The 25,531-nt window shown below is 49.6% G+C and overlaps 5 protein-coding genes across 5 annotated transcripts; 2 read left to right on the top strand and 3 right to left on the bottom strand.

Moving 5' to 3' along the window:
• Positions 1-585: 585 nt before the first annotated feature.
• On the top strand, positions 586-5,164 carry FSST1_010928 (DNA-directed DNA polymerase alpha catalytic subunit POL1; the record flags this gene model as incomplete). Its single annotated transcript, XM_083234010.1, has 5 exons — positions 586-868; positions 926-1,026; positions 1,079-2,048; positions 2,105-3,396; positions 3,446-5,164. The coding sequence occupies 5 exons, from the start codon at positions 586-588 to the stop codon at positions 5,162-5,164; spliced, it is 4,365 nt and encodes a 1,454-aa protein (XP_083080624.1).
• Positions 5,165-6,513: 1,349 nt separating this feature from the next.
• On the bottom strand, positions 6,514-11,159 carry FSST1_010927 (uncharacterized protein; the record flags this gene model as incomplete). Its single annotated transcript, XM_083234009.1, has 3 exons — positions 6,514-6,625; positions 6,685-10,529; positions 10,587-11,159. 3 exons carry the CDS (start codon positions 11,157-11,159, stop codon positions 6,514-6,516), a joined length of 4,530 nt encoding a protein of 1,509 aa, XP_083080623.1.
• A 3,225-nt stretch (positions 11,160-14,384) lies between these two features.
• FSST1_010926 (RNA helicase aquarius) lies at positions 14,385-18,907 on the bottom strand (the record flags this gene model as incomplete). Its single annotated transcript, XM_083234008.1, has 5 exons — positions 14,385-14,842; positions 14,897-17,971; positions 18,028-18,414; positions 18,462-18,562; positions 18,621-18,907. 5 exons carry the CDS (start codon positions 18,905-18,907, stop codon positions 14,385-14,387), a joined length of 4,308 nt encoding a protein of 1,435 aa, XP_083080622.1.
• Positions 18,908-19,649: 742 nt separating this feature from the next.
• On the top strand, positions 19,650-22,330 carry FSST1_010925 (THO complex subunit 1 transcription elongation factor-domain-containing protein; the record flags this gene model as incomplete). The annotated part of the gene is made up of 5 exons (XM_083234007.1): positions 19,650-19,928; positions 19,979-20,734; positions 20,787-20,957; positions 21,014-21,913; positions 21,971-22,330. The coding sequence occupies 5 exons, from the start codon at positions 19,650-19,652 to the stop codon at positions 22,328-22,330; spliced, it is 2,466 nt and encodes an 821-aa protein (XP_083080621.1).
• Positions 22,331-22,695: 365 nt separating this feature from the next.
• FSST1_010924 (translation initiation factor eIF5) lies at positions 22,696-24,015 on the bottom strand (the record flags this gene model as incomplete). The annotated part of the gene is made up of 2 exons (XM_083234006.1): positions 22,696-22,983; positions 23,038-24,015. 2 exons carry the CDS (start codon positions 24,013-24,015, stop codon positions 22,696-22,698), a joined length of 1,266 nt encoding a protein of 421 aa, XP_083080620.1.
• Positions 24,016-25,531: the final 1,516 nt, after the last annotated feature.

The following is a 25,531-nucleotide window of genomic DNA, read 5'->3' as shown; positions in this document are numbered from 1 at the left end:
TCAACCTGAACAATACGTTTCTACAGACATTCAAAAACATCGAATACAGTATCTAGCGTGTGGTTTAAAGTGAGTCTCTTCGACAATCATCTTCACTAACATGGAGCAGAGTTTAAGCAACTAGATAGATAGATATATGCTAGTTTCCCTTTAGACACTCCTACAATAATCATGACACTAACATTAATAAAGTCGCGTAAAGTGGTTATTTTATGCATGCTTTTATACACAGGTGTCTCTAGCGCGGGGTACTTGAGCACTTAGTAGGTCAGCGCCTAAATTTCCAGAACCACCCTATTGGCCACTCTCGCGACAGAGCACTTTATAGATGGCCCCACCGTTGACGGGGAAATCGCGAAAGTGAACGCGCTTTCGACGCGTCTGCCGTGACCACTTTTCTAAATGAGCAGTACTCGTTACCAGGGGACCAAGTCCGTCCCTCCACCACTTCCAGGCTCAATATTGACAACTCCCTACAACGAAACGACAAACAAGGCGCCACAATATATCATCATCAGATTCAATTCTCTACTCTCATTTTGTTCTCTTGCTGATATGCCATCGGTCTAAACTCTCATTCTCGTCATGTCTCACAGGGCTCGGCTCGCTGAGCTCAAGGCCCTTCGGGCTTCTGGCAAGAAGGCTTTCGATAATTACCAAGTCGCCGACGTTGATAATCTATACGATGAAGTTGATGAGGATGGATATAAGAAGGTTGTTCGAGAAAGATTGAACCAGGATGACTTTGTTGTCGATGACAATGGCGAAGGTTATGCAGATGACGGCCGCGAAGACTGGGATCGAGTGCAGGCCTACGATTCCGATAGTGAAGAAGAGGCCGGTGTTCGTGGACGACCTAGCAAGGCCGGTTAGTTCCCCAAAATGCTAAACCTATCTCGTCTCCCTTTACTTACAAATCATGCAGCAAAAAAGAGTCGACAAGAAGAGAAGAGCAAGCGAGATGCCAACGATAGGGATATTAGCGAGTACTTCAAAGGCGCCAACAAGACGCAGCCGAAGCCAAAGGTACGAGACCTTCTCTCCAATAACTCAGAACGACCGACTAAATTAAAATCAGGCTGTAAAAACAAAGGCCGATGACGATTTTTTGTCCGATCTACTTGGAGAGGTCGATAGCAACATTCCAGAACCTGCCAACCGTATCTCAAAAATCGAAAGATCTGGTGGTGGCCGCCGTAAAGCCCGGGCTCTGTCGCCCGCGCCCGAACCCATTTCCAAGAAGAAGAAGATCCTCGATACCCGAATGTCATCCCCTCCCCCTCCAGCCCGCGACGACGAAGACAACTTCTTCCCTCCTGCCGACGATGATCTATTGGAAACCGCAGACGTCCCCATGAGTGACCCAGCACCTTCTTCGCCGGCTGCAAAGGTTGCGCAGAGGAAAGCTCAGATCAAACAAGAACCAAAAGACGACGATGACGAGGACATGATGGAGGTTGCCCACGCTGGTGCTATCGCTACAACTAGTGTCAATTTGACCAGTTCAAGGCCGATCAAGAAAATCTTGAAGGCAGAAACGAACCCGACCCCCGCCAGTTCTTCTCCTGTCAAGCCAAACGTTGCCTCAGTAAACCCCACCTCGTGGAATGCTTTGACAGAGAGGCTCAATGTTGTCTCAAGCTCGCCAGCGGAAGCCAAGAGCATTGGGAAAATTGACCACAAAGATGCCATCGAGGAGGATGGCAGTCTCAACTTCTTCTGGACCGATTACACAGAGCTCAATGGTAGCCTTTGCCTCTTTGGTAAAGTGCTGAATAAGAAAACAAAGTCGTACGTCAGCTGTTTTGTCAAAGTGGACAATATTTTGAGAAAACTATATTTCCTGCCGCGCGAGCATCGCATGCAAGACGGCGAGGAAACGGGCGAGGAAGTAGAGATGATGCAAGTGTACGACGAAATTGACACTATGATGACCAAGATGAACGTCGGCATGTACAAGATCAAGGCTTGCACAAGAAAGTATGCCTTTGAACTTCGCGATGTTCCCAAAGAAGCTCAGTATATGAAACTTCTCTACCCTTACAACAGTAAGTCACAATATCCTCTTTTACAGGTCAGTTCAACCAGCTAACCCCCATTCTAGAGCCAGAGGTCGACCCTAACCGACCCGGTGAGACCTATTCCCACGTCTTTGGGAGCAACACCTCCTTGTTTGAGCAATTCGTTCTCTGGAAGAACATTATGGGTCCATGTTGGCTCAAGATCGAAGACGCTGATTTTGACAAGCTGAAGAACGCTTCGCACTGCAAGCTTGAGGTTGTGGCTGATCACCCAAATATGGTCTCTGTCCTGAGCGAATCCGACAACCTTGATGCTCCTCCCTTGACTCTTATGAGCGTCGCACTTAGAACTGCCTTTAATGAGAAGGCCAACAAACAAGAGATTCTGTCTATCAGTGCAAGAATCTACGAAAAGGTGTCCCTCGCTGACACTACACCTGCTGAGAAGCTGCCATGCCGGACTTTCACTGTAATCCGTCCACATGGCCAGTCTTTCCCTATGGGCTTTGATCAGCTTGCGAAGAAGAGAAACCGTGGTTTGATTGTCTTGAAAAAGCAAGAGGCTGACATTCTTGCGTTCTTCCTCGCCCAGGTTGATGTTGCTGACCCGGATGTCATCCTTGGTCACCAATTAGAAGGCGTGGACTACAGTGTTCTTCTAAATCGTTTGCACGAAAAGAAGATTCCAGGGTGGTCTCGATTGGGCAGACTCCGCCGTACACAGTGGCCAGCATCAATTGGCAAGACAGGCGGCAATGTCTTTGCTGAACGTCAAATTCTTTCGGGTCGTCTCATGTGTGATCTGGCCAACGATGCTGGAAAGTCGGTCATGCTCAAGTGTCAGTCCTGGAGTTTAACGGAAATGTGTAGCCTGTATCTGTCAGGCGATAACCGTCGCCGTGAATTCGATAATGAGGATGCTCTGAAAACCTGGGCCAAGGAAAAACAAGGTCTTCTCGACTACATCACCCACATGGAGGCTGATACGCACTACATCGCAGCTTTGGCCCTGGGTGTTCAGATGTTGCCCCTGACCAAAGTTTTAACCAACCTTGCAGGAAACTCATGGGCACGAACCTTGACGGGAACTCGTGCGGAACGAAACGAGTACATTTTGCTCCATGAATTTTACCGCAACAAGTACATCTGTCCTGACAAGCAGACATTCCGCAGCCGACAGCGCGCTGAAGAAGCACAACGTGAAGGGGAGGCTGCCGACGGAAAAAAGAAGGACAAGTATAAGGGTGGTCTGGTTTTCGAGCCGGAAAAGGGTCTGTACGACAAGTTTGTACTTGTCATGGACTTCAACTCTCTGTATCCTTCCATTATCCAAGAGTTTAATATCTGTTTCACAACAGTAGATAGGCCAGATACAGTGAGTATTTCTAATTCGCTTTCAGAGCCCCAGCTAACCATTCCTGCAGAAAGAAGGAGATGACGAAGTCCCTGAGGTTCCTACCAACCAAGACCAGGGCATTCTCCCTAGGCTTATTGCAACTCTTGTTAGCCGTCGTCGCCAAGTCAAGAGTCTCATGAAAGACAAGAAGGCCACTCCAGAGGAGTTGGCTACATGGGACATCAAGCAGCTTGCCCTGAAGCTGACTGCCAACTCTATGTACGGATGTTTGGGATACACCAAGTCACGCTTCTACGCTCGACCTTTAGCTGTCTTGACCACTTTCAAGGGTCGCGAGATTCTTCGCAGCACAAAAGAGCTTGCCGAGAGTAATTCCCTGCAAGTCATTTACGGTGACACTGATTCCGTCATGATCAATGCCAACGTGGACAACGTTGCCGATGCGTTCAAGGTCGGTAATGACTTCAAGAAAGCAGTCAACGAGCAATACAAACTTCTTGAGATCGAGATCGACAACGTCTTCCGCCGAATCCTTCTCCAAGCCAAGAAGAAGTATGCTGCCATCAACCTTGTGGAAAAGGATGGCAAGTTCATTGAGAAGATGGAAGTCAAAGGTCTCGATATGAAGCGCCGAGAGTACTGTGCTCTATCTAAAGAGATTTCTCAACACCTTCTAAACGAGATCCTCTCTGGTGACGATACCGAGGTCTCCATTGCCCGAATTCACGAGTATTTGAACGAAATTGCTGGCAAGATGCGCGAGCAGAGTATTCCCGTACAGAAATACACCATCTACACACAACTTGGAAAGGCACCCCAAGACTACCCCGAAGCCAATTCCATGCCTCAGGTTCAAGTCGCTCTTCGCGAAATGGCCAAAGGCAAAACAGTTCGCAAAGGAGATGTCATAGCGTATGTGATTACAGGCGACAGCAATAGCTCCGAGCCTGCCCCTAAACGAGCGTACACTCCTGGCGACCTCAAGGCAGACCCTTCCCTGTTACCTGATGTCGAATGGTATATTGGCAAGCAGATCTTCCCACCTGTCGAGCGTCTTTGCGCCAACATTGTCGGTACATCGACTTCACAACTGGCGGAGCAGCTTGGTCTGGATATCAAGCGGTATAGCTCATTCCAGACCCAACAAAACAGCTCAAGCAACGATCTTGAAATCCACCCATTGGACTCTCAAATTCCAGACGAAGTTCGTTTCGGTGATTGCGCCCGTCTGTCCTTGCGTTGTCGGAAGTGCAAAGCCTCATCCATTTTTGAAGGCCTCACCGTAACCCCTGAGAGAGTATCACAGTCAGGTGTCCTCTGCAGCTCCTGCGGTGCTCTTATCTCAACACTTTCGGTTGTTGCTCAAATGGAGCACGCCATCCGTACCCAAACAAGTCGGTATTATGAGGGTTGGCTTATCTGTGATGATACTCAGTGCGGTAACCGTACTCGTCAAATGAGCGTCTACGGCTCTCGTTGCCTTGGACCTAAGGGATTTGCACGAGACTGTCTTGGTCGAATGCGGTACGAGTATACAGAGAAGGCAATCTACACCCAGCTACTCTACTTTGCCAGTCTCTGGGATGTAGACAAGGCCAAGACCAAAGCTGCAGCTACAGAAATGTCCAGGCCAGACCGCGAAAATATCCTTGCGCTGGCCGAACACAACCGCGTGCGTTTCGGAAATATCAAGGGTGTTATTGACAAGTATCTTGACAAGTGCGGTCGTCAATGGGTAGCTATGGATACTCTGTTCACCAAGTTGGGATTCAAGCCACTCGCATGAGTGATGGAAAATATGGATGGATGTGTTTGAGTAGGTTTACTGAGAAATGGGAAATGGATAATTGGATAAGCGGCGTCACGAGCGTGTCATGTTTTATGAGCAGGATTTCTATAGAGATCGTCAGGTTTCGCGGAGGACCGAGAGAGGCAGAAGAGCAACTGAAATGGAGTTTGGGGAGTTTTAAGATGAACAAAGCATTACTCTATTTTTCACAATTACCCTTTACATATTTAAAATAAACTAAGTAGCAACAGTAATTGCCTCTTGAGAACAAGATTCGCATGTTCTATTTACCTTGCGGTCATACTACCTGACACAAATGGATACCAACCTATACAAATCACCACTAATGCAATCTGACTTCACGTTCGTTGCAGCGACGGCAAAATTTGAACATATATGTAAATTTTCATGCTAGTGTTCCATGCTCCCTCGATTCCAGATGATAAACAGAAAAAGCATCATAAAGACCCTTCATCAAAGCTCGACCAGGCCCTTACATACACTGGAGACCAAGTGACAGAGACGTTGACTAACAACTCTGCCCTCCTTCTTGATACACAGATGCACATGCCTATAAGGGGAGGTAAATACGTCCCATGTCATCATCATCATTCGTGGTCTTGTTTGTAAACCTCTCCCGCCTTATCATGACCTGAATCCTTGGGCAACATCTAGAGCCAGTGAATGGGCATAAGCACGGCCAGAAGCTGTCCCGCATGTAGGAACGAGAATATGCAGAACGCGCTGATGATTCATCAGCGTCCCGCTCATTCCATTTCGTTTGTGCCCTGGCATTACGTTCCTCATTCGTCTCGTGGATTCCGAAATCAAATCAATCGCATATTCCCTGAACACCACCTCCGCCTTCCCTCCCACCCTCCCTGAGTCGTATGTATATGATGGTGCGGTGTCATGGTACCACTTCTCGCCATCAATAAACCACGTCGCCTTCTTCGAAAAGCACACTGGAAATGGAATAAAACAACCAGCGACATGCTGGCAAGTGACAGCCGTAAATTCACTTTGAGCCGAAAATCCTCCACAACATTAAAGAACTGAAACACACTCGAAGCATGCTCAGGAACGGGCTGAGGTAAAGGAGTAGGCGATGACATCAATGTAAGAAATCCCCTGGTCCGAAATTTTTGAGGGTCGCCTCTCACTGTGAGGAGCATCATGTCCGTCCGTCTATGGGCAAAGGTATCATGAGTTCTGTAAAAAGGAAAAAGAAACTGTGCTCAACTTTTGGGACACGTCTGATGGAAAAAGCCTGTAAATGCAAAAAAAAAACACAGCCCCGCCCCGTCTATTCTGCCGAAATGCAAGACACCGAAGGAAGGATACTTTTATTCGCTCTCTTTCTTATCGCTGTCTGCAGGGACAGCCTTCGAGATCGCAGGTGAGGCAGAAGTAGAGGGAGGCGAAGCCGGGTGGTCGTTCTCCATGTTAGCAAGAAGACTGGGAAACTGTTAGCTTATGTCCTTTGTCTGGTTATGCTTCAGTGAGAGCAAACATACCTGAATGCATTAGAGTGAGAGGTGTTCTCTCGTGTGGGGGGGGTGCCAGTTCGTGAAGAAGTGGCAGAATCCTCACCACGAGGGCCAAGGAAACCAGGACCCATGCGCCTTCCACTGTTACTGCGAGACGATAGCATGGAAGCGGGACCAAGGGAGAGATTGGCACTTGATGTTCGGTTGGCAGAGCCTTTGAGGCGGCGAAGGTCGTCCATACCAACCTGGTTGCTGGCAGCCTGCTGTTGGTAACCGCCAGAAAAGTTGCGAGCATCACCGCGTCCGACAGGAGGGCGACCACCGCCACCTCGTGTGTTGGTGCGGGCTGCTTCCTGGGCCTTGGCAGCTTGCGCGGCTTCGGCCTCGGCACGAACCTCCTCGAGGGTCTTGGGTCCCTTGTTATTTTCCTTGGAAACCCATTTGGCCCGGCGAAGGTCAATAACATCCAGGAGCATGAACTTGAGTCGGCTAGGCAGCTCAGGAATATCCATCATGCTCTGGATGCGCTGGAAGTAGGCATCCATCATGGGACGACCCTTTTCGGTCTGGTCAAGGTTGCCTCCGATGGTACGAAGTAGCTTGCTGAGCGACTCAACTTCAGCTTCGTCAGGCATTCCCTTATAGTCGACGAGCTTGTGCACACATTCGTGCATGATACGCTCAGTAAGCATGCCGAGCTTATAAAGCTCACCAATAAACTGGACAAGACCAAGACCACGACGTTTGGCAGCAGCAGCCGTGTAGTATTCGTCGGAGAGCAGAGCAGCCTCACCAGTCTTCTTGCCATCGTCTTCCTCGGAAGGCTTCTCGGGCAGGTTGACAGTCCAGCCGCGCTCAAACTCCTCCTGACATCTGTTGAGGAGGTACTTTCGGAACAAGTTGCCACCACTGACTACCTGACCGTTCTTGTCCTTGATACGCTCATCGCGAACCTCGGGGCTCATAGTCTCGAGCATGCGCTTGCAAAACTTGGCATACATCGAGGCCCAGTGAGCCTCGTCAGTGGCCTTCTCAAAGGTAAGCTGGATGACCTGTCGGAGTGTACGGCCATCTGCCTCCTCCTTGGACTGAGAAGCAATGAGTAGGATCTGATCGGCAATTCTGTCGAACTTCTCGGGTGTCATTTTATTCAGAGCAGCCTTAACCTTTCGTTGGACCATATCAGGTTCCATATGGCCACCAGGGGCAGCAGCGGCTGCGCTGGGAGGTTTGCCTATACTTGTAGGCTTCCAACCAGTAGCAGATTGTACAATAGGCTTAAGGTCCATGCCGGCGGTCAAAGGCATGGTCTTAGCAGCCTGGGCCTCCTTGGCAGCTTCGCCACGGTTGTTGCTACCACGGCCACGACGAGAGCCTCGTGGGGAGTTCGGCACTTGAGATCCAGCTCGCGAACCACCTGAAGGGAAGCCACCAGTGTTGGAGCGGCCCAGAGAACCCATGGGACCACCAGGTCGCTGGTTGGACATGGCAAAGCGGGACATCGAAGTGCTGCCAGGGGGGAGAGTGCTGCCAGAAGGTGCATTAAAGTTACCCATGCCAGGGAATCCACCCATGGGGCCGGGAGTGTTTGCACCACGAGAACCACGGCCAGAGCCACCAGGGGTGTTAGTCCTGGAACGCTCATCGCCGATAAGGGACTTGACCTGCTGGTGGAACTCGAGAGATGGCTGTTCGGTAAAGACCTTCTGGAATTGCAACAAGAAGTTGGAATCGTACTTGAAACTCTTACCCTTGCTTTGGACAGCGGCGTTGAGAGAGGGGTTGGGCGACTTGATACCTTCAGGGTAGATATCTTGCTCAATGACCTTCAAGAAGCGGGCTGACTTGAGAGACTGGAGAGCAGCGCTGGGCTGAGCAGGCTCTACTGGCTTAGTGTTGAGAGGGCTCAAGTTGAGAGCAGCAGGCTTTGCACCGCGCTTCTCAGGTTTAGAACCAGCAGCATCTGTAGGCTTATCACCTCCAATCTTCATGCTAGCAAGCTTGTCGGTAACAGACTCAACCTTGGCAGGTTCGGCGCCCTTGCCGCTTCGCTCTCGAGCGAGGAGCTCGGCAATCGAGAGACTAGGTGTACCGGATGATTCACCCTGTTGGCGACGCTTCTCTCGCTCCTCTTCGAGCCGTTCCATCTCGCGCTCCTGTTCTCGAAGTTTGCGGTCTGCCTCAGCAGTGTTCTTAGCACGGTCCTTTTCTTCCTGTTCCTTGGCAGCAGCCTTCTCAGCCTCGCGCTTCTTGCGATGCTCTTCCTCGGCCTTTTCGCGGCGAGCATCCTCCTCTTCCATCTCACGGATCATGCGCTCCATTTCATCCTCTTCAGGATCGCCACTCTTTGTAGGCTCTTCCGCCGTCTTGGGCTCCTCCTTCTTAGGCTCCTCCTTCTTAAGCTCCTCAACCTTGACGGGCTCGGGTGCCTTGGTCTCAGAGCTAGCCTGGCTTTCCGACTCCACCTTGGCAGCAGGTGCAGACTCAACCTTGCTCTCGGTAGGCCTGACCTCGGACTGCTCAGCAGGCTTGTCTTCGGGCTTCGCTTCGGGCTGCTCTGCGGGCTTGGGCTTTTCCTCTGCCTGAGTGGCTTGCTTGATCTTCTCCTTGAGCTCGTCCTGAATCTGCTTAGCAGTCTTGGGAGCGGCATGGCTATCAGTGCGGCCATGTGATGGAGTAGCTGTCTTGGGGGGTGGAGTAGCCGAAGATGCAACAACAGGGGGAGTCTTGGATTGTTGGATGCTGGATGCAGGGGAGGCAGGAGTCTTGAAAGACGATGTGTCAATCACTTCACCAGCAGCATTCTTGATTTGAATGGCGGCGCTCTTCTTAGGCACCTTAAAGCTGTTTGCGGTGGGCTTAAGGGAGGAGTTCTGGGGCTGAGGAGTAGAGGAGACGATGAGAGGAGTGTTCTGCTGGCTGGCGCTCGGGGGCCTCTCAGGCTGAGAGGGAGTTCGGGACATGCTGTGGCTGTGTTGTTGAAACGGCGAGGCGAAGTTTTGGTTAAAGTTAGGAGAGTTAGTTTGAGGAGGAGCCATGTACGGCATATTGCCATAGTTGTACTGCATCGCCCCAATCGGACGTCCATAACCATCCACTTGCTGCGGTGCAGGGGGGTAGCCGTAATTCTGATTTTTCAAAGTTAGCAAGGAATCATAAAATTCATCTTTAGGTGACATGTCGGAAGCAGGTGCAATGCTCAAACCAAGAGGTGGAGGAGTGTTTTTGGGCTGGCCCGAAGATGATCGACGAGTGCTGCTGACGTTTTGTTCTCGCTGCGGTTGATCTGGACGTCTACTGAAACGCCGAGATTGGTTGAGCTCATCATCATGCAGATCTCGCGAACAATCTTGCGGACGGGCGATCTGGACCAACTTTTCCAGTTCGCCACGTTTTGGTTTACTCTTTTTATTGTTCTTTGATAGAGCCTTATAAATTTGAGAAGGGGGGTACTGTACTTGTTGATGCTGCTGAGCCATAGGAGGCGGGTAATGGTATTGAGGAGGTGTCGCCATCGCCATGTTGGGTTGCATGTTGGCAGTCCCCATGTTGGGGGTACCTGGCATGGAAGGAACAAGAGCCGGGCTTCGAGCTGGTTGAGGAGAGTTCGGGTAGCGAGGCTGAGGCTGGAAGGCTGCGGGCATGCCACGACCTTGACCGGGACCGTTGCGGTACTGGTTGTTGGGAGGGTAGCCCATTTGGGGATTGAAGCTGTTTCCGTGAGGGTTGAAACCACGACCTCGACCACCTTGAGCCTGGAAGTTGCCTCGTCCAGCACCATCGCCTTGTGCAGAATGGCCAGATTCGCGTCGGAAGTGGGCTCCGGATTGTGCGTTAGGGTTGTTAGAAACGGAACCTGGTCTCATGTGGCGCTGTAACAGGTCAGTAATGATTTCAAGCAAGGTTGACGCTTAAGAATGTGGACTTACCTCGCCATCGCTACCAAGACTACCGAATGTCATGGTTCCGCTTGCCTGCTGAAGACCGGAAGGAGGTCGGCCACCGCTGGCAGAGGGTTGAGGAATGGGTGAAGGTGAGTGAGCGGGCGAGGGAACTCGGGCGTTGCCTCCACCAGGAATGGGAATAGGTGCAGCACTGGTGGACTGGGGCGTGCTGTTAGCCATTGCGGGAGAGTCGAAACCGAACTGAATGTTTGATTTGGCACCACCGACAGGGCCACCGTTGGCGACAAAATTGTTGGGAGCGTTCGCAGCCATGGTGACTGAGCTTTTGCGAGAGTGGTCGGATCCGTTGATGTTGGCGCTGCTACGAGGGACAGCGGGGGCGACGGCTGGCTTGCCGTTTACAGGAGACGATGAAGCGTCCTTCGCATTCTGCGATGAAGACGAACCTCCAACCACCGCGGCAGGGTGGGATCCAGTTGCGACTACAGGGGCCTGATTCGATTTCTTAGGCGCACCTGCAGCTGAGGCATACGAAGTCGTAGTCGCGGGAGTATTGTTCGCAGGGGTGGAGTTCTGCTGGTTGGCAGGCGGCGTCATAAGGGGAATTCGGTGACGCTCGTTCGCGATGCGAGAAAGTGGTGGTGTTTAGATAATTTTTTTTGTGGGCGTCGAGGGAGAAAGCGGAATAGATGGCGCCGGGGCCGGGACTCGTCGAATTGTTCGAAGTTGCAGGCGGGGCAACAAGAGTCGTCAATGAGAGGAGACGCACAAGGTTTCCTCTTTTTATTTTTATTTTTTTCGGGGTGATGGGTGAGAAAAATAATACCTCAATCTCAACAAAGAGATCTCGAGAAAAGACGCAGCGGTATAACCGAAACGCAGCTCGCTCAAGGAGAGGTTGACGACGGAGTTCAGGGAATGGAGTCGTACCAACGATGAAGAATAGGTAGGCAGTCAGTCAGTTGGGAGGCGAGACAAGCTACGATCCTGCGTGGCGACAGAAAAAAAATCGAGGAGAGGGGAGATGGTCTCTGTGATGATGGTATTACACAGGACGGGATCCAATACTGAGTCTGGTTAGAAAGAAAGATTTTTCCACCGGACCAGGGAGGTTGAATTGTTGGTGAGGATTTTAGAAGAAGCCAGCAAAAAAATTTGGGCAGCAGTCTATGAGAAGGATGGGGGAAGGGGCGAAGGGAAGGGCTTGTTTTAGAAAGAAAAAAACAAGATTTTGGGTTTCGACACTGTACGCTCAGAGCGCACACAAGGGGCTATGCTTTGAGGTTAATCACTGTCAGTAGCCCATTAAGTTTGCTGATGCAGTGTTGTCAGGCTGCATATACAGTGTCAGCATCTGCCAAGTAAGCGGCAATCCTACACTGTCCCAGAGACATCCCACGCTTCATTATTATTTTTCTTTATCCTCTTTATTTTTTTTTCTGGATACAAAGTAACCCAGCCTACCAGCCCAATCCCTAGACTAGTTTATTGGTTAACCAACCTAAGTAGCCTATCCATTCATTCGCCAACGGAGACCATTTAACCTCTACCTACGTCAGTCCAAGTTCATGCCCGTGGGCGAGGGCACACTAGAGGTTATACATAACCTAATAGCCTGCCTGAGGAAGTTTGATGAAAAGCTTCCTCCTGCCATGGCTTGAGATGGCATATTGGTTGCGCAGCACAACCAAAGTTACGCAACTAAAATTTGCCAGTGGCGGTCAAAGTGTCGGCCTACTCCAGACGGATCTACCGACTACCTAGGTAACTAACGTCAACCCATGCCTGAGGATAACAGTTCTGGTTGTTTGTTGAATTACTCATTGGTGTTGCAGTGACTCTTTCTTTGGCTCTAACTGATCATCATCACATGCTACCTAGTTACTCATTATGGCATGGGTGACAGACATGACATGCATACACAATATGCATTTGTTAGCAGATGTCCTATTCTGTTCAACAAGCCATCGGCATATGTGATCGCATAAACATTGCTTTTATCTCTTATTAAATTAAAACTTATCCGTACACTCTATCAATACATCATTCCATGTTGCTGGGCTAGCCAGGGCACAGATAACTCGGATATTCAACCCGCGGGCCCGGTCTGTCTGTGCTGCGTCTCGTCTCCAGAAATGATTCATGGATGACTCTAGTTCCTCACCCTCAAATCTGGTCATTGGTAGGCAAGTCCAGAAGAGGAAATCCCGAACGGAACATGTTCGAGGTTGATAGGGTGCAGTAAGTGACCAACGGCCAGCTACTTATTCTGTAAAGTATTTCTACATAGCAGACGGCACATCAGAAGATATCAAACAACGACAAAGGTGAATCACAATGGAGTGGAGTGACACTGATAGCAGCACGCATGGACCAGGCAGGCAGGCAGGCAGGCAGGCAGGCAGGCAGGCATGGGGTTCGATGTCAAGGACATGCGATTCAGGTTTGAAAAGGAGGATATCGGCTACTCTAAGCAACAATGTGCTACTTTGGCAGTGTGAAGCAGGCAGTACGTAGCCCAACCTGAACAAGGGCGAGATTTTTCATTGTCACAGATGCCCAAACTGTCAGTCCTTCGTATTTCCTTTTCTGGATAATAGAAGTGGAGCGACCAACACCATTAACATGAGCAATGATGCTCATATGCCAACTCATACACAGGCTGCCAGGACAAGGTAACGTTATTAGGGGCGAATCTAAAGGAGAAATACTACGCAGTCAAGAAAAACGTTAACTATGTTTTTATCCGAATTTTTGATAAAAACAAACCCCAATAAATCTTAATGTCTGGCTCAGTTCTGCCTGAAAGCATAATCTTGCCTCGCAATCTGCAGCAGGACCCTTCGATCAGTTGCATTGTTTATTAATCTGTTACATAGGCACATAGGAGGTAGGTTGGGCATAGACTACGTGCCCAAGCAACCAAGGTAGCGGTCGGCCTGATCTGATATCCATAAAACATTGTTTTGCTTCTTCTGCTAGGTCTGAGCTCTTACAACCCCATCTCTTCGCCAATCTATTTTGTTTTCTCCATATGGAGCATGGCCAGTCTCTGTTTACACTTTAGTCACGCACAGATAATGTTTTCACAAAAGGAGTCATCAGAGACAAGACTCCGCCTGCTTCTTGCTTACATCGTATTGCATGTTTCCAGTCCTAGTCTATATTCTCAGGGAATCATATCCCCTGCAAACTGACCGTTGCCTAATATGTGACTAACCAAACAGGCATAGTACAACCATCATCATTCTAAGACAATAAGTAGCCGCATAAGATGAGATATTGGATGCCCTGCGTTATACTAAGGGATGGCCTACAGGCACTCTCGTAATCTCCCAGCTTTGTCCCTGTTTGGCAACGCCTCGTTTGTTTGTCTTCGTCTCGTCTTGCGGGATCATGAAATGTAGTTCATCACCTTCCGATCGTCCTACTTTACATTATGGCCTTATTGAGTCAACAAACACATCAAAGTTGCTCACATGGTTAAGACGAAACGCAATCAACGGAATAGCAGGAACCGGAGTACGCCCTGTAACAATGACCATACTTTCAGTGGCGTCTGACCAGGGCCAATAAAATTATTCAGATACAAAGTTGATGCTATTTTTTTTTTTGCCATCAGACTGTTTCTTGAAGAGGTTGCACTAGCTTATGATAACGGTAGTTTAAACGCAGGCGATGTTTTGATACGCTGGCTTTAGATGTATAAATTTTGCAATGGCCCTGTGCTCTGCGAAACCTGTAGAACTTGTTTCCCTCCTGGATCACCCAGCAGAGGACAATGGACAACATACTAGTCTAGTGTTTAGCTAGCAGGTCGGTTCACTCTCCCTCCCGAACTTCCAAGATATCTGCTTCAACGTCGTCTTCTTCGTCATCCTCTTCGCCATTATCGTATTCTCCTTCTCCGTTCTCGAATTCCTCTTCAATGATGGGCTCCCCCCGCTCCTCCTGAAGCTGCTTCATTTTCGTCTTGGTCATTTCGAAGACATACTGGCCCAGGTGCTCGACTCCTTCCATTGGCACCTCGCCTTCGACTGCGCCGGGCTCCTCTGTAACTTCCCTTGGTGTAGGCCAAAGTTCTCCTGTTACAAGCATAAGCTTGTCTGGCCTCTGCAGCAACAAGTCAAAAGCAGGTCGGAGTTCAGGGCAGGCCTCAAAGACCTCCCGGCGACCAAGGATGTACAGTCCAAGTCGTGCTCGGGACAGAGCTACCGTCATGCGTCGCACATCGCGCAGATAACCCACACGCGACGTTCGGGTAAGTGACAGAATGATATCTAAGAAGTATGTTAGTTGAGGGGCGGGAATCAACAATTAGCCCATATACTTACAATCGTTCTGCTCGCCCTGATATTTGTCGACCGTAGCTACCGCCTTTGGCAGACCAAAAACTGAATTTCGACCGCATCTGTGAGACAACACATCCTTTACGAGAGCTCGCTGGCCAGCATAAGTTGTGAGAATGGTGATCTTCTCGGCGGGATATCCGAGGAGACGCATGTATTGGAAGATCGCAACTGCGTACTCGGCTTCTCCGAGATTCTGAATGAAATGAGGCGTAGGTTCAGCCTCACCCTGGCCCTTGTAGTCAGGCACATTGATAAACTGATAGTCGTACTTAAACCCAGCGTTGGCCTTGACAAATTCGGGACTTGTCTGCACGGTGGGGAGGTTATCGAGCTTGGGATAACGCCATTGGTAAAGGCTCGCTATCGATGCACGGGCACGTCCTTGTTGGTCGAGGGCGACTGTCGGCACACCAAGTCTGACCAGTCTCGAAAACAGTGACTGTTCAAGGTTGGCGTAGTGACGGAACGCCAAGCTCTGGATGACTGGGGAGTTTTGAAAGTGGTCTCCACATAGAACAACTCTTTGAAGGCCCATCTTGCCGTTACGAGGTTTCTGCATAGCCAAAGGCAAGAATGTCTCGATTTCGGTTACTTGAGCAGCCTCCTCCATCACAACGTTGTCATACTGGAAGCCCAGCGATGCAATCTCACCTCTTCTAATAGCAGCGTGTGTTGTTGTCATTGCAATAATACGAGCCTCGCTAGTTAAAAGGTAGTTTGCCTTGTCGCGGTCTCGTCGAAGGATCTCGAAAGGAAGTGCATCGGCCAACTCTAAGAATATCTTGGAAAGGTGACGATAGCAACCCTTGGCGACCTCTAGAACCTGTTCTTTATCTCCCTCAGAGGGGAAGAGAGGCTGGGGGGCATCAGAAAAATATGCGTGGAATGGGAAGGCTTCCACAATATCAGAAACGGTAGAAGCATTGTCACTGGCGACTAGTTGAAACCTATTCCATGCAGGAACAACATAAACGTTGTTGAAATATCCAGCCGTCTCGGCCGAATTCTCATGGGCTCCGGGTGCGCCAAGGCTGGTTGCTAGCTTCCTCACTTCGAGAAGATAGCGGTCTCGGTTCTCTAGGAAAGATTCGACTCGACCATGTTTGCTGAAGTTTCCTTCTGTGTCAAGGTCCTCTTCGCCGTGTCCCAGACGCAATAGATGTCGCTCATCGATATCCAGCGCAACAATCTTCGCAAATAGTTGGTTGAGGGCCTGGTTACTATGTGCGAGTAATAACGTCTTCTGCTCAGGATAGTTGTGGTAAATGTTGTTGATCACCTGTGTGGCTACATCTGTTTTGCCTGTGCCAGGGGGGCCAACAATGACGGTCAATCCAGGCTGAGTGCCGGAGGTGATGGCCTCGATCTGAGCGGGGGTAAATCGCACTGAGTTAAGCTTTGGGTTATCAATGGGATATGGCCCATTGCTAGGTGGCTTGTAACTTGACACCTTCAACGTCTCAATTTCAGCGATAAGGGCAGGGTCGGCATCTCGGCGTCGCTTCTTGGAAGGCTTAGTGGATGGGGGTTCGATCTGTTTCTGGACAGATTCGAGCACATACGGTGGCCCAAAGCTACCAGAAACATCGTCGCCTGGGTCGATGATTTTGCCAGGTAGACTCTCAGCAAGATGCTGCCAGTCAAGAAAAGTATCCCTGAAGTCTACCTTGCGTTCGCGATTTGGTAGGTTCTTATAGTAAGCCCCTGCTGGGTCGCCATAACCAAGGAACACCTCATGGAGCCATTCCGGCAGAGGTACATCAGACAGCACCAAATTTCGAATGGATTCTAGTACGGGCTTGAAGTTGTTCTCCCTCCTCCCTCGTCTGAGTAGTAGGTTGATCTTGCCATACACATCAGGCTTCCCAGCGGCCGCCCGCTCAGCATCTTTGCTATAAGCTTGAGGGTCGAGCTTGAGCTGGATGCGACGCTTGCTGTCAAGAGTTCCAGCCCCATCTCGAACCTGGCGACCCTTATCGTCAGTGATTTGGTGGATTTCAGCCGTTCGTACAGTGATTACACCCAGTCGCTCAGATTCGGAGAGACTTTCTCCGCCATTACTGGCAGACTTTGTGGGCGATGGTTCGACTGCGATAAGGAAAACAACATCGTCTTGCCTGAGAGAGTCCCATTCTCTACGAACGCCTTCTCCTAGCCGCCGGACGTCGAACGAAACCTCAGCGCGTACCGTTGATGGTTTATCGTCTCCCACCAGAGGTGGCACAACCTCCAGAATAGCCGGTTTCGAGATGGGCATGGCCATCTTTGAGAAACCCGCGAAATTGGTTTCATCTGATCGCTTCGACTCAGGACGTAAGCGCCGTAGGGCAGTTTCGATGTCTTTACGAACTCCGTAGAAAGACTCGCACCGGTAAAGGACAAGCGCTCGCCACAGAAAGTCGCCCACGGAGAGATATTGCAGATTGAGTTTAGGCAGAGCCATAGGATGCGATCCGTCGTAAGATTCGGCTTGTTGAAAGCTGCTGTCAAACAAAGTCTCTTCTGTTGGCGCCAGACTCATATATCGAGCAGCCTCTTGAAATGTTTTCCTGCGCTCAAAGTTGGACAGGACAACTTCTAGTAGCAACTTGCGATCAATGGGGAGGCTGAGGCTATCAGGGTATACTGTTCGGAAACCTAGCAGCGAAACCAGCTCCAAAAGCTCTTTGTCTGTCAAGGGCTGGAGCAAGGCCTCCAATTCTTGCCTCTGGTCAACAGCGCCATAGTTGGACAAGGCTAAGACGGTCAACTTTTCTCGGAAATATTTCAAGGCAGTGCGTTGCAATTTTGCAAGTGATTCGCAATGCTTGTCATATGCCTCTTTTATGCTGTATTGAGCACCTGTCTGATCATTGATGTCGAAGAAAGTGAAATGAGATAGGAGAGCTTGTAGGTCGCGAAGCAGTGTATTCTCCTCATCATTAAACATTGGTGATAGTCTTGCAGCAGGTATTATGTGTAGATCCTGGACCAAGGCATTGACATAGCGCCTTGTCGGGAGTTGACTTTGGAGATCAGTGAGAAACTCGGTGAATCGCTCGCAGTACAACACTTGGTCTATGATGTTGTTAGCTGTTGCTACATGCGACAGAGAATTCGTCGAATTTACTTACCTGCTTTACTATTTTGCGTGTAAAGCAGACCTAGGAAGTCAAGAAGGAGTGTATAAAGCCAGGACCGTTCAAAACGTAGTCGCGCCTTATTTTGCTCATCAGCTGCGTCGTATCGCTTGTGCGCAGCCTTCCAGGCCTTTCGTAGATGAGGAAGTTGCTCAAGGCTAGCTTCACGAGACTGTTCGGTCGACAAGTTGTGCCAGATCCCAATCGACACAAGAGGGGCGCATTCTTTTCGGATAAGAGTGCAATCGAGACTCTGGAATGCATAGATGAAGAAACACAGGAGTTGCGTTCGAAGGGTAACAGATAGTGTTTGATCGATCATCATGGACAAGAGTCGGCGAAAGAGGGAAGAAAACTCGGCGGGTCGATCCTCGAAAAGCGCTGGCAACGGTTAACAATAGTTTCGCAGGATTGAAGAAGCTACCTACTCCATGTCGCAAGATGCTCCCGGTGCTTGACATTTGTGATGAGCGCAATCAACAAAACGTGAAAATTGGAAGCTTCTTCAGTGTAGCCAGGCCACAAATAGCTAGACAGGCGTTTGTTAGCATCTTGGATCCCAAGGCTTCCTGCCGCGACATATATACCTTTCCAGAGTCTGCAGACTCTCAAGAAGCAAGAGAGGCTTGTACTGGAAGCCCTCGCGTTCGAGTACATCCCAGATATGCTGCTTCAGAACATCGTTCTTGACCTTTGGCTTTGCAGGCTTCTTGCCGGACTTCAACCAATGCTTTCGCGCAAGTTGAACGAACTGATGTTCCTCTTCCTCTACCTCCGCTGGGGTCGGCCGGCCATCGGTAGACTTGGGCTTGGGTTCGCTCTGTTGCTGCGCTTTGGCGGCGCCGCTGCCCTTGTGTCGCTTCACGGTTGGCATTATCAAACTACCGTATCGTCATAGGCCTATCAATTATTCGTGTCGCTCATGAGATAAGGCAGAAAATGCCGGAAAGTTGCGTGGCCGAAGTATAAACCAAAGTGTTAAACGAAGCTCGAGTTTTCGAGCTTGGATCCGATCCTAGACGTCTAGTTAAAGTGACGCCTTCTCAAACAAACAGTTCGGTCCCAAAATTTCAGCCTCGTAGACCCACGCGACGCGCTGAATGGGCCCAGCCACAGCAAATGTACCGACAGGGGCTAAGATACTTGAATGAGAGCGGGTTTCCATTGGGGTATCTGAAAAGTTGGCCGCTGGAAGTATAAAAGACGAAATTAGTAGATCACTTTATGCTCCTTATGGTATAGTTCTTGGACTACTTATTTTTGTACTCTAAAGCTCAAGGGTTAACATTTCTGTTCCCCACTAGACTTTGTTGCACGATCAAAGTTTCTGTAGCTTGGAAATACATGCACGTCGGTCGCGCGCCATTTCAGCCTTCTCGCTTTCAATATCCCAAAGCTCAACTCAATCAACTGACAGATCAAAGAAATTATACTTTTGCCAACCTTGTAACACGGCTCAGACTCACAAACTCAACGACAAACTTTCTTGCAAAACTGCGACCTGAGTCACACGCCAAAGAACTCAGCCTACCTTTTTATTGAGCTTCCTGTCCCACCTCATGACAACCTCGACCTACAATCATCTTCAACGATTGTCGTAGCCTCGCATCCGCATCATGGCGGCTCAAGATACGGATAACCCGGCCGCTCCGGCAATTTCTGCCTTCACAACTCTACTGGAAGACCTCCTTTCTCAGGCAGAGAGGACGAAACAATCTGCGACTATCGAACCAGCATTGCGCAAGTCCGATTTCGATGACCTCCCAGGACGAATCACCACAACTGCTGCCGAAATTGCCAGCCCGGCTGACGAGAGCGTCAAGCCAGCGAACGACAAAGGTCAACAGTTCGCCATAATAGAAACGGCGGCCCGTAACATATTTAGTCATCTTATTGTGAGGCTCGACTCTCCCTCGCGATCCGCGCCTTGCGCTGACCTAAGTAGGCGACAACTACCATCGATTCCCCCGATTATGTCAAAGTGTGGAATCTCCTCGACATTCTTTCGATTCTCTCCGACGATGGCCAATGCGACCCTGCGCTCTTGTTCTGGCTGGCTGAGGAGCTTCTAGACAGCCAGACTATTGCTGGGTGTCGTAAGATCTTTGATTTCCTCGAATCGAGACGAGAACGAATCACAGCGAACCACTTCAAGCAGAAACAGTTGATTATTCTCCGAACATGTAACGAATTGCTGCGACGGTTGTCCCGTGCAGAAGATACTGCTTTTTGCGGCCGAGTCTTTATCTTCATGTTTCAGAGCTTTCCGCTCGGGGACAAGAGCTCTGTGAATCTTCGAGGCGAATACCACGTCGAAAATGTCACGACGTACGAGAAAGCGACTGCCGACGACGATTCCAAAATGGCTTTGGATGTGCCAGACGAGCAGTCAGAGTCAAAGTCCATACCCAAGTCAACAGATTCCAAAAAGGAAGATAAGGAGAAGCCTTTACCGACCGACGAGCTATACCCACTGTTCTGGTCTCTTCAAGAATATTTCAGTCAACCAAAGAAGCTTTTTGAAACGATAAATCTGTCGTCCTTTAAAGAGAGTCTGGCGGCGACGATTAATGTCTTCCAGACAGTTCATAATGATTCCAAACGGAGCCTCAAGCGAAAACGGGAGACCGGCGAAGAAGATGAAGGTTCTAATGCCTTCAACCCCAAATACCTCACCAGCAAAGACTTATTCGACTTGGAGGTAGCATTACTCACGTTTCTATCTACTTGGCAATAGCTAACGAATACTATAGATCAGCGACCTGTCATTCCGGCGGCACATTCTAGTGCAAGCTCTTATTATTATGGATTTCCTTCTTGCACTATCCGGGCAGGCACGAGACAAGCTTGCAGAAACTTTGCCAGCCACGGCCAACATAAACAAGGCTGTTATGTATGGCGATCAGGTGTTGAGTGAAGAGGATGTAAGTATACATTTGGAAAGTCGCCGTATTGAGAAGCACCGATTAACTTTTGGCAGGCCAAATGGGCGAGTGACATGAAGAAGACTATTGCAGATTATCTCCGTCAGGGACCTGATGGACCATACTTTTATCGAATGGTGGAAACCGTCCTGGCTAGGGATAAGAACTGGGTTCGCTGGAAGATCGAAGGCTGTCAACCCATCAAACGCGATCCCGTCGCAGCGCCTGTCTTTATAGAGGCGAAGGGCAATGTTCAACGCTTGGCCACTAGTAAGCGATTAAGAGCAGTCCCCATGGGTTCTGTCTCGTTGGACTTTCTCAGGGAAGACGACGCGGAGACAGCAATGGGCCGGCTCAAGGCCAAGGAGAGGTATGAACTTCCCGAGCTTGATGCGTTCAAACGGAAAATCGCCGACGACGACTTTGAGATTGAAATGCCAACAAACGATCAAACAAAGGCCGCTGCTATTGCTGGCAAGGCTAGCAAGAGTTGGAGAGCTCTGCGAATTGCGGCGCGGACAAAGCTTGCCGCATTTGACAAGATTGAAGATCCTAAAAAGATTGGCATCGTTTTTGAGGAGCTCACGGACGCCGATGATGATGCGGATGCTGCTGAGCCTACAGCCAGTGATGAGGACATGCCCACAAACCAAGAACCCATCATTGTCTCGGGTATCACAGGTGTTGGCTGTTCAGCAACTGTCAACAAGTTGATGGAGGAGAGGAAGGGTGTTTTTGCTACTGTTGTCAGGCACACTACACGAGAACCGCTTGATGGCGAAGCCAACGGCAAGACTTTCCACTTTGTCAAGCAACAAGAATTCAACCAACTTCGCGATGGCGATCGTCTGATAGAATCAGGTACTCGCGATGGGGTTGATTACGGAACTAGCTCCAAAGCCATCGATGCTATCACAGAGACGGGCAAAGTTCCCATAATCGAGTTGGATATCGAGGTAAGATGGCCATGACAGTCAAAATAGACATACCGAATACTGACTTGCTCCTCATAGGCTGCGCAGTACGCCAAAGACATGGGCTTCGAAGCACGCTACGTGCTCATCAAGACCTCAACTCCCGATGCGCTCGAGCAGCGACTCAAGGCTTCGGGCGAGGAAGACTCTATCGTCCAAGAGATACTGAAGAGACTACCGACAGAGCTTGAACCAGGAAAGGTAGACGAGCTATTTAACACAATTATTGCCGACGACGATGAGCAAGCAGCAGTTAAAACTCTTGGGGACTATATCTACGGGAAGAGTGAGACTGAGCCTGCTGGAGAGCCTGGCTCAGAGGACGCGGCTATGAAGGAAGAAGATGAAGCAATTGCTGAGGATACCGAGACAAAGGAGGCTACAATGACGGATGCGTAATGCGGAGGTGTGCATACGTGGATAGAATGTACTTTGTGGGTTAGTCTTTGGGCGTATTGGCAATTGACGAGATGATACCCCGTCAAACTGGCACTTTATACCGTTGGATTTCATGTATGGCCAAGCATGTTCAAAACACATTACTTAGAGAACAGGAAATCGAGACAGAGGCGATACTATTCAGCTTAACACTTGTACAATTTGGCACGAGTTTCGTAGTAATAACAGCAGAGTGGAATTGAACGATATGGGTCACAAACAGCACCAGACTAAACGGCGCTGTTAGCTATGTGTAGTTAAAGTTGCAACGCACATTCCCTCCATACAGACAACACGACATGAAGCAATTCTTGGGCAGGAGGAATTTACTCCTCGTCCGAAGACTCGTCCTCTGAGTCGGCCTCGGCGAGCCAAGTCAGGAAGGGCTCAGCAGCCCTACGAACCTTCTTGGAGGTCGAGATGTCAGTGTACTTCTTGCTGGCCTTGGAGCCCCACTTAGTGACAACCTCCTCACTGATCAAGTCGTGGTGGTAGTAAAGCTGAAGAATCTTGACAATGGACTGGAACATCTCAGGGTGATCAGCAGCAAGAGTGCCAACCAGACGTTCAGTGCCTCCCAGAAGAGCCCTCTCGTGACGCTCAGAAGTAACAAACTAGAGCGAGTTAGTGTCCAGGTACATAGATGGGGTCAAGGTGTTAGTACGTACCTGCTTGAGCATGCTAGCACGCTTGGAAATTTGAGCAACAATGTTCTTGTCGAAGATGGTCTGAACAAGAACAAGAACGGTGCGGTGCTTGCTCTCGATACCAAGTTCCTTGGCCTTGACATAAATGTCGATCGACTCGACTTTGTCGATACCGCCCTTCTCCTCAGCCTGAGACTGGATCCAGTCACCAAGCTCATCATAGATAGTAGGACCACCCTCACCGTCTTCATCATCATCATCGCCAATGTTAAGCTTCGCCTTGAACTCACCAGGGAGAGAAGCCTGACGGGCCTTGACGGCTTCCTCACTCATGTCAACAGCCCATTCGTGCTCCTTGACTTCGTTCTCCTGAGCGGCTGCAGCAGCCTCGGCTTGGACCTTTTGGAACTCGTCGTCACTGCCAGCATCGTCGTCGGCGTTCTCGTTAGAGCCGTTGTCAGAGGCCTCGTCACTGCCACCACCGTTGGTGCCATTGGCAGCATTGCCGTTCTGCCGAGCCTTCTTGGCAGCCCTACGCTCGGCCTTATCCTTCTTGCCCTTCTTGGGCTGGTTCTTGAGAATAAAGCCACTGAGCTTCAGGCGAAGGTCGACATCACTGATCTTACCACAAGCTTTGCAGTCGAGGGTAATGTGATCATCCTTGATAACAACATCGGTCTCGGGGTTCTTGCACTTTTTGCAGAGAACAAACTTGTTGATGAAGCCATCGAGGTGATCCTGAAGCTTGGGAGCATCATGGGCACCGTTGATGATCCAGCGGTCGTCCTTGGGATCAATGTTGGTTTGGGCACCAAGTTCGAAACCGAAGTACTTGATGACGTAGGAACCGGGACGGGCGAGTGAGGCTGCAACGCTGCTGAGGTTGACAACGACGGTCTTGATACCGTTTCCTTTGCCTTCGATCTTGGTCTGCAGACGCTCCATCTTGTAACGGTAGAAAGCATCGCTAACATCGCGGCGAACGTTGACGAGAGCCATGATGACGGTATTGGATAGTTACTGGGTAGTAAGTAAAGGTGGTAAGGCAAAGCTGGTAGGCGAGGCTAGTAATTGGTATGGTCGTGGGATGACGAGGATGTCATGTATGAACTTGATAGCACAAGGTAGTTGAGGATGGGCGGAGCAACGAGGGTTTCAGTGCTCTTGATGATTTTTGATTGTCATGTGGCAGGCCGGAATAATGATCGGATGCTGATGGTAATGCATAGACAACTATAGTGTTGCTAGGTTTCAACCGTCGGAATTGATGTCGGGGCTACAAGGCTTTCGCGGTATGCGAAATAACTGCAGCTTAAAGAGGTGTCTGAAGACGGAGTGCTGGTCGTGCTGATACATAAACAGCAGTGTCGTTCGGCGGATATATGTGTTCGGAGAGGTACCGATTACGAAGAAGCAAACGATGACCGAGGACAAAAGGCGCTCCTAAGCCAGCACAATGGGCAGGAGGGTGCGAAAGAAAGCAGATTCGAGAGGCGAGTGGGTGAACAATGCGCGCTGCGACCGTGATAAGTCAACAGGCAAGACTGGGGCAAGTTGCGCTTTGCGCGATAGATAAAGAGGACGTTGGGTAAAGCAGGTTTTTCTGTCTCGATGAGATGCAGTGTGGTGTTGGAGAAAGGAAGAAAAAAGTGCAAGAGGAGTAACGACGTGAGTTAAGAAGGACAGACGGGTGAGGGGCCATGTTAGGGCCGACCGGCTTTTTTTTCTCTGAATGGACGCTAGAGAATGGGGCAAGCGGCAACCTGCGAAGAAAAAACCTGTCACAGTTTAGACAGCCACAACCTAGAAGCAGTCCAGGCTCCAATGGAAACTCATCATCGCCTTCCTGGGTGCCTAGAATAAACCCGATCGGAGGTAAAAGAAAGGTTAATATCTACAGATTAAAAAGAACAAACAGGTAGCCTTAACTACTCTGAACTTTGATCGATAACTTTCTATTATGCCTCTTGTGTTTTCAGTGGTTAATATATTCACATCTGAGGACAATAACTCGAGGGATACCAGGTTACTGGAATCAAGTCAAGTCCTACTATGCATTGAATGGCCATGTTCACGCACGCCTTGAAGGTTTCGAATTTTGAAACCCTAGTAAAACTTTAACGAAAGATGGAATATTTTCGCATTCATGGAAACGTCTGGACAGTTACTCCCTGGTTATCTGCTAATAATACACTTCAGCGCTTTTTCGGACTTGCATAGTAGGTAGCAAGTAGCGGAATAGTAGCAGTCGTCCACTGTTAGATATCTCTCTATTCCTCCTCCCCCTACTATACATGGGCGTGAAGATGGAGACAACCCACCTAATCTCGGACATTTGTGGATGACTTGAAATCCTGCCAGTGCTACCTCGGGGTATTCGGACTTTAGCCATTGACTGATAAAATATCTAATTATTTGTGTTTTGTGTTTCATTGCCAATCAATCCTGACTCGTCTTTATTTGTAACTATATCAGTTTTGTTAGACTTCCAATGTACATGATAGGCTATATCCCC

The sequence above is a fragment of the Fusarium sambucinum genome, chromosome III, assembly GCF_050947815.1.
Source record: "Fusarium sambucinum isolate potato_lamoka chromosome III, whole genome shotgun sequence".
NCBI lineage: Eukaryota > Fungi > Ascomycota > Sordariomycetes > Hypocreales > Nectriaceae > Fusarium > Fusarium sambucinum.
Note: the sequence above shows the minus strand (reverse complement) of the source record. Positions and strands in the feature narration are given on the sequence as shown.